Consider the following 8,091-nt stretch of genomic DNA (forward strand, 5'->3'; position numbering starts at 1 on the left):
CTCAGTGGTGTATTCATATAGATCAGATCACCATAGTCCATCCAGCACAGGTAAAAAGGTCACAGTGACTAGCTTTTTCCGGGCCTCAAGCGAGAAACAGGACTTGTTCCTGTAGAAGAAACCTAGCCTAACCCTCAGTTTTTTAAGCAGGTTATTGACATGACGTTTAAAAGTGAGACAATCATCAAGCCAAGGAATTTGTAACAGGTGACCACTTCAATTTTTATTCCTTGCGTAGTTACAATATCTACAACAGGCTCTGGTGTCTTTTTAGCTTTTGAAAAGAGCATTACCTTGGTTTTATCAACATTTAAAAGAAGCTTTAGTTCAGAGAGCTGAGTCTGAATAATGTTAAAAACTGCTTGCATTTCAACAACAGCCTCCTTAACATACTAAAATTAAAAGTCATAGTATAGTACGTCAAAAATATTAGAAAAAAATGTCAGTGTATAGTATGTCAAATTGTATTAATTTAAGTTTAAATAAAAGCAGAAGTAGTAGATTTTTTTTAAAAGACCCTCTATATGCCTACAATTGATGCAGAGAGACACAGTGGGCTCGGAGCTGTCATTACATGGAAATATCATGTCCTGCTGAATAGGATTCAGATAGAAAACCTCTTTAATCTGCTTACGAGTGTATGTATAAATGCACGGGAAAACACAGCTTATGTAAAAAAAATCAGAGTATGTCTCAGCATTTGTCTCTGACTTCCCTTTAATCCTAACAGCATTTCATTCCATTACAAGACATCAAATCTGGAATCTGCCAAAAGAAACACAATGAAAAAGGTTTTATTTAAAATGACTTAAAATGTACACAATATAGATTTGTACATGTTTTACATTTAGCATATTTTTTCATTTAGTATCAAAACTACAGAAATATCAAATGCATTTTATCACAAAGTTCTTCTATTAACACAGATATTAACAAACTCTCCTTATAATATGGAAGAAAGGCATCTCCACTTTGAGCTATTAGCTTGAGATATATATATATTTACAGCATGAGTCAACTTAAAATAGCCCGATTGTGCCTGTTATGTGTTAGTGTTACAATTCAGTTGCAGAGTTTTCCGACAAATAAAAGCCCTGCAAATAAAAAAACATCTCAAAGAACATGCAATCAAACTTATCATTGATCTTGATTCAAGAATTCTCAAAGTGTGTTTGTGTTTTTTCATCCAGATGTTTGAAAGAGATGTTGAGAATTATGAAGTTACCTTTACAACAGCAGTAATCTTTGTTAAATGATTCTAGTTTTTAAGAATACGGTATTTTTCCGGAAAACCGAATGCTCAGCCCTGTGACTGAACCAGCAACATGATACATTAGAAGGAAGCACGCTTACATTATTTACAAATACACATCTATATACAGTTGTAGATTTAGATTCTAGTAGAGCTGAGCTGCACTTCCTCCTTTGCACCTGTCCTCAGACTTCCGCCTCTTTTTCGGCTTTTCTTCCGAGTCCCTGCACAGGCCTTCATCGCTGGCTGCCTGCAGGCTGTCAAAGGTCCCCTGCCTCTCGGTCCCCTGGAGGTTTCCCCCATGCAGCCTGCGCTTCTTCCACAGATTCACGCAGCGATCGAAGCAGCTGAACCTGGCCTCCGTGGTGCAGGCGAACATGCCCACTGGTACTGCCAACACCATGGCGCACACAATGACGATAATGTGGATGAGCCTCTCTCTTTGCTCCAGCTCACTGATGTCACTTCCTGTCACAAACACAATGCACTGGCCTTCCTTTGGCTTGTGGTTCTTTAAGGTCACGCACACCTCGTACTTGGTGACAGGAAGCAGGTCGTTGAGGCTGTAGGTGTTGATGCCGGGGCCGATATAGATCATCTCCTTCTTGGGTAAATCAAATTTACTAAAGTGGATGGTGAACCAGGTTTCTGCTAGGTTGTCTGTTTCTGCGTGCCACTCCAGGGTGATACCGTAAACTGTCTGCTTGGCAATGCGGATGTCAATGTTGGAATTTTCATCGGACAACACCATGGGAACAGGTGGAGGGAGAAGAGCAGAGGAGTTGAAGGGGCTGATATTAACCGTGATGGCGACAGAGGAGTTGCCAATGAAATTGTTGACAGTGCAGGTATAGAGTCCTTGGTCTGCCAGGTGAAGAGAGGGGATCACCAGCTCTGAGGTGATGGTCTCCTCGTCCGTGTTGGTCTCTGTGGCTGCAAGGAGAAACCATAGAGTCAGAGGTTTGTTTACATGCGATATAGTCATAGTAAGGTAACACTGAAACGGTATTGTTCCTGAATCTTTTCATTATAGATGCAGCCTGAGTTTGACATACATCACACTAAGTTCTCCGGGAGCAGGTTCACAACAGTTTAATGGATGGTAGTAATAAAAAATAAATCTTACCCGCAAATCCCCTTATAATCTTTAGACTGTACATCCACTTAATGGTTGGACCTGGCCTGGCCTTTACTAAGCATGTGAGCGTTGCATTTGCTCCGAGAGGTAAAGTGATGTTAGTCTCTGGGGCAGAGGCCACTGGCTTCATGCATGTTTTTAACTGGATCTCATGGAAGAACTTGTCAGCTTTGGAGGCGGGGCCTGAGCACATCAAATAAGAGTTCATGAGAATGATGGGAGGGCTGACCGTCCTGATGAATTCAACAAAGCCTTTGAGACGACAATCGCACAACCAGGGGTTGTCATGCAGTGCCAAAACCACATTCGAGACCACGCCTTCTTTCCCCCATGTTTTTTCTGCAGTTTGGTAAAGAGGCCAACTCATGAAGACATCTTTTGATATCACACTAAGCTGATTGAAGGATAAATCTAAGTAGGTCAGTGCAGGTAAATGTCTCAGAGCGTGTTCGGGCAGGACATCCAGTCGATTGTGCTTCAGGTCCAAAATCTTCAGTTTTGGCGTGTCCTGAAACGCTGTCCATGTTACTGAAGTCAGCTTGTTCCCTTGCAGCCGGAGCTCGGTCAGGTTTGCCAGCCCATCCAGACTTTTAACGTTCATCAAGGTGATCTCATTAAAATTCAACCAGAGGAACTCCAAGGCACTAACTTTAGAGAAAGATCCCTGCGGTAACTCGGTCAGGTGGCAGTTTTCAATTCGGATTTTAGTGAAATCATGTGGGATGTTGTCCGGGATACGTCCCATGGAGGTTTCCATACATAGTAAAGACCTAGAATGGAAATGTGGGATATTTGTAGACAATTAAAGTGTTTATTTTATATATCTACTCATGTACATGCACCATTTGTGCAAATTGTAAGATATTGTTCACAAAGAGCTACTAACTGGTAGCATTGGGGTTAACACATAACCTACTTTAAGAGATTGTATAGTTTCAATGTTCACCTACCTTCCCAAGTTGTCATCTGTGCAAGAGCAACCGGTCAAACAAGTTGATAATCCAGAGGTGAAAGGATAAAATACCAAAGTGATACGTAATGCGACACCAAAGTTGTCCATATTCCTGGAGGAGCATGTGAAATAGGCCTGTGAGGGCAGGACAAGGGCTGCGTGGAAGAAAGCCTATTACTTTAATCTTCATTGACGTAACACTTAAGACACCGAGTGACATTTGAGACACACAGGAGACAGGAAAGGTATAGCAATAGTACACCTTGTCTGGAAAACATCGTCAGATTAGCTCAAAAGAAGGACAGCACAATATGTTCAATCAAATTGCTTAGCACCAGTGTATTTGTCCCCTACCAAAGCACAGGCATTGACAGGAGGGCCATCTGTATTAAGCGGGCCGGAACCGGTCAGGCTTAGGCGCACAGAGAGGGAGGGCCGCACAGAGACAGAGAGACAGATGTCTGGAGAGGACTGTAATCTGACCTCTCTAATCTGAACACTGGTTATCTCTCAGGTTGTTAAATCAGCATAAAAAACAAGTGTGAAAACAGACAAGATCTATAGTCCTTGAGTTTCCTACATATCCATGTTCTTTATTGCCGCGCATGCTAGTTTTGACAAAGCAGACAAAGACATTAATCCGCTATTGGTAATGTCAGCAATCTCCATATTATCATACACATGTTAAATTAAGTATTGATAATTGTGTTTGTTTAAGTGCATGGCAGTACAATTCCTCCAGAGACAATTGCAAACTTTCTTGAAATAATGCTATCTAGCTAGTTCTGATTAAGGGAATTCGATTCAGGATTTTTTGTTAACTTTTTTGTTAACATTTTATATTCTAGACTTTCAAGTTAAATTCATTACACCTAAATCTTTTTCAGAGAATGCAGGTGTGGTTGATGCTTCACATGTTAACAGGCCCAAACAAAGCTCGCTAGCTGCTCTGAGAGCTATGCTAACAGGTCTAATGTTTACCGTCCTAGTTTAGTGTTTAAGCATGTGCTACTTAGCCATGAACACAAAATGAGTGCTTAGTGACTTTGCCTGTACCATACATTAGCATGTAATGTCCCTTTAGTTAGCAACATGTATTATGCAACGTGCCAGCAAGCTAATTTTTGCTTCAGTCAAGATGAATATTGCTCTATCTATATTTTGCGAAGAAAGAAACAACTTGGGAGCATACATCAATATGAAAAATGTTTATTTTTATATAGTACATTCATGTATATAGACATTTATTTTTGGTCACAAATATTTACACATTATAAAATGTACAATATTTTAGGTTTTTTGACCCAACATTAAACCTGGCACATTAACGTACTTACATAGAAAATATACTTATAACTGCTGCTTCATCATCTCTCTAAATACTTAGTTTTTAAAACGGATTTTAACACAATGCACAAGTTACATTTTGGAAAAATTGAAATTATTTGATTTCAAAAAGTTAAGGGCAACATTTTCCTCTGCAAAAAAAACTTTAAAAGTGCATGATGAATACAAAAAAAAGTTATTTATTACAAACATACTGTACACAACATGTAAATGAACCGTGTCACTGTGTTTATTTTCCCTTTTTCGTGGACCACCAAATGAATGCTTGTTTTTATTCCTACAAGGCATTAAATCAACTCCATACATCCAATCAGTGTCCGCTGTCCTCAGTCTTTCAAGTCTCTGAGCACAGCAGTAATCTATTCCCATCGTAAACCGTTAGAAAACAAAGTGCATCATCTGGAAGTTGAGGCATTCGTTTGGTTTTAGCAGAAGTACTCGTTAGGTGGCCCCTCGTTCCTGGCTGTGGCCTCGGAGTCAACACTGGACCTCGCTGAGAGCAACCTGTTGGATTCATCAGGGTTCATCCTGGTCAGATACTCGCCCTCCACCCCTTTACCTTTGGCCCCGGGGCCCAGGGTCTCAAACGTCACGTACGAGTCCTGAATTTCTTTGGACTCTCGCCCCAGTAGCTTTTTGCAGCGCTTTTTTAACGCCCCGCAGCACACGATCAGTGTCAGGGGGACGGCGATCACACATGCCACTGTTATCACCACCACATTAATGAGCTTCTGAGTGCCGCTAGCACTGGCTGCTTCATCTGTTGAGAAGATTACACACTGCTCCTTTTTCGGGATCAGGCCCTTGACGCAAACACAAGCAATGTACTTTGTTTTAGGCACAAGACCGGCAATGGTGATTCGGTTCTTCCCGGCGGCTACGTTCAGCCGACGCATGTCTCTCTCGCCAAATACAGCATAAAGGACGCTGAATTCTGTGATGTTTGTGGCTGTAGGGGCTCGCCAGTTCAAAGAGACGGTATGGTCCGTGTCGCCAATCACTTTCACCGAGCGCACTACCCTTTTCTCCGGAACTTGCTGTAAGGATGAGGCATTGGCTGCCAGGTTGCTCAGAGCGTCCACCTGCAACGGTTTCTGAGGGTCTGCTGCCTTGCCTTTACCCTTAGAAGCACCATCAGAGATGCTGTAGCTCTCAATCTCATACTTCCCAGTAACTCCTTTGCTATTTAGAGGTTCGATTATGGGCCGAGCAGCTGTGGTGGTTGGTGGAGGAACGTATCTGGCAATAAGTTTCTCCTGGTATGCCGCTCTTCCCATTCCCCCAGGTTTCTTCCCTTTTGTTTTCTTGGAGACAGCAGCAATCGATTCCTCCGACTGAATGGAATCTGTGATCACCAAAGAGATAATGGCGTCTGCAGTGCCCACAAAGTTGGTTGCTTTGCACACATATTTCCCAGAATCTCTGTAGGCGACTGCAGGGACACTCAGAATCGACCATATGATGCCCTCCTTCGAAATCTCTTCCTGAACTGTATAATACAAAGGGCAGACGATCAGTGATTAGTTAAATAGATTAGCACAAAAAGAACAGCTTTAATCTCATTGACACTTTCACTATCAACAGAAATAGATAATGTTCTATTGTAAGCACATCTTGAAGTAGATCAGCAGAACTTACTGGTGCCGTTCATCTTCTTGCCATCAGCGCGGCTCCAGGACAGCTCGGGAATGGGGACTCCAACTGTGCCACAGCGCAGCAGGACGTTGTTGCCCAGTGACGAGCGTACACGAGCCACGGCCGTGTGCACCCGTGGGCCCTGACACCTCTGCAGCTCCACCTCAGTGAAAAGAACCCCTGACAAACTCTCTGGATCCGCGCACCGCAGCCTGGTGTCGATGAGAGCAACAGATGATGAGGGAGATTTCTGAAACTCGACCAAATCGTACAGTCGGCAGTCACACATCCACGGATTGTCATGGAGACCTGCAGGGGAAATCAAGTGACAAACAGCAGTCAGTAAAACAAAAAGAGTTCTGTCACCATAGTCCAGTCCATTTTCCTAAGCACAACAAAAACAAGTATTACCAGGACCAAGTACATGTGACTGTTTGTTTAAATGAAAACATTCATCGTCATTACGACATGACACACATAATTAGACTAATCCCTAATTTAGCTTTAAATGCCTCTAATGTCAAAGAAGTGGTCGTCATGCAAGGCAGCTTAAAAATAATAAATTATTGTGTCCCAATATGTCACCGCTTGATCCTCACCGAGAATTAGTTTAGAGGAATCTGCTTCCTGGGATGGCTTCACACTCAGCCACAATGTGAGAACTTCAGAGGGAACTGTGTTAAGAGTGTTGCTGGATAAATCCAGATAGGTGAGATTCTTTATGTAAATAGTGGCATCGGCTGGGATGGCAGAGATCTTGTTGTTGTGTAAGTCCAGGAGCCTCAGGGTTGGCATGTCAGTCAGAGACTCCCAGGGGAAGGAGGTCAGAGAGTTGCCATCTAGCCGGAGCTCATCCAGGTTGTACAGACCCCGGAAACTGTCCACATTCAGTGTATTCAGTGAATTAAAAGACATCCATAAAAACTCCAGGTTGTTGAGGTAGTGGAAGTTGTCACTTGAAATCCGTGTGATTGCTGTCTTTTCAATTCGCAGCTTCGATGTGTCACTGGGAAAATTTGGAGGAACCACAGTGATCTCTGGGTCATTGCAAAGTACACTCCTGCAGAAAATAACACAAATATAATTAATTAAATGTTAAGTTAGGAGGAACTAAATCAATGCTTCTTTAAAAATGGAGGGTGGATTTTATAATACAAAATATGTTTTCAGCCTTCATTTTGGATTTAAAATAACACAGTTCTGCAGATATTTGAGAAAAACGTAGTAACCTATTGTTCAGTAACAAGCAAAGGAGATTAAAGGGCCACTCCAAGTTAATCCTCCACTATACAGAGTGACAGGATAGAAGAAGGCTTCCGTGAAAATCACTTTGGCACGCACTAAAGAATAACACATGCGGACCTACTCAGAGTTAAATCCAACGACAATAATGCTTAATTTAATAAATTGACATATTTACCTTGCTTTTGATCCGTCGCTTAATTTGTGGTAGAAGCAGCTGCATTGTGCAGGACATGAACTGCACAGCAAAGGGAGAAAAACTAAAGCCAGACAAAAAGCAGCAGTAAAATGTCGACTCATTTTTAAACCTGCAAGCTACAAAAGGCTAAGCAGCTAAACTACAATTAAAAAAAAAGGCGCTACAGCTCGCGGTTAACGGGGCATGGGATGCATCGTGGTGGATTGCAGGCTCACAGCTCCATACTGCTCTGACTGGTCTGAATCCTGAGATAAAAAGGATAGGCAGGGATTAGTGAAGGGACTTGGGTTATTTTCAATCACACGATAAGGCTATTGCTTCCTGAA

The 8,091-nt window shown here is 42.2% G+C and overlaps 2 protein-coding genes across 2 annotated transcripts; both read right to left on the reverse strand.

Moving 5' to 3' along the window:
* Positions 1-733: 733 nt before the first annotated feature.
* LOC307025529 (leucine-rich repeat, immunoglobulin-like domain and transmembrane domain-containing protein 2) lies at positions 734-3,755 on the reverse strand. The gene is made up of 3 exons (XM_079660255.1): positions 3,341-3,755; positions 2,379-3,160; positions 734-2,185 (listed from the first exon to the last, which is right to left on the reverse strand). The coding sequence occupies exons 1-3, from the start codon at positions 3,448-3,450 to the stop codon at positions 1,398-1,400; spliced, it is 1,680 nt and encodes a 559-aa protein (XP_079516381.1). The 5' UTR covers positions 3,451-3,755; the 3' UTR covers positions 734-1,397.
* Positions 3,756-4,705: 950 nt separating this feature from the next.
* lrit1b (leucine-rich repeat, immunoglobulin-like and transmembrane domains 1b) lies at positions 4,706-7,875 on the reverse strand. Its single transcript, XM_079660273.1, has 4 exons — positions 7,745-7,875; positions 6,924-7,384; positions 6,328-6,633; positions 4,706-6,178 (listed from the first exon to the last, which is right to left on the reverse strand). The coding sequence occupies exons 1-4, from the start codon at positions 7,864-7,866 to the stop codon at positions 5,115-5,117; spliced, it is 1,953 nt and encodes a 650-aa protein (XP_079516399.1). The 5' UTR covers positions 7,867-7,875; the 3' UTR covers positions 4,706-5,114.
* Between the last annotated feature and the right edge of the window lie 216 nt (positions 7,876-8,091).

This window comes from Notothenia rossii, assembly GCF_949606895.1.
Source record: "Notothenia rossii genome assembly, chromosome: 11".
NCBI lineage: Eukaryota > Metazoa > Chordata > Actinopteri > Perciformes > Nototheniidae > Notothenia > Notothenia rossii.

Bases quoted from the DNA above. Each gene is read 5' to 3' on its own strand.
- LOC307025529 (XM_079660255.1), bottom strand. From the start codon at position 3,450: ATGGACAACTTTGGTGTCGCATTACGTATCACTTTGGTATTTTATCCT. The intron at 3,161-3,340 runs GTAGGTGAACAT...TTTCCATTCTAG, and splicing joins ACAGATGACAACTTGGGAAG to GTCTTTACTATGTATGGAAA. The intron at 2,186-2,378 runs GTAAGATTTATT...TTCTCCTTGCAG, and splicing joins GATTATAAGGGGATTTGCGG to CCACAGAGACCAACACGGAC.
- lrit1b (XM_079660273.1), bottom strand. From the start codon at position 7,866: ATGAGTCGACATTTTACTGCTGCTTTTTGTCTGGCTTTAGTTTTTCTC. The intron at 7,385-7,744 runs GTAAATATGTCA...TATTTTCTGCAG, and splicing joins AGCGACGGATCAAAAGCAAG to GAGTGTACTTTGCAATGACC. The intron at 6,634-6,923 runs GTGAGGATCAAG...TTTCCCCTGCAG, and splicing joins TTCCTCTAAACTAATTCTCG to GTCTCCATGACAATCCGTGG.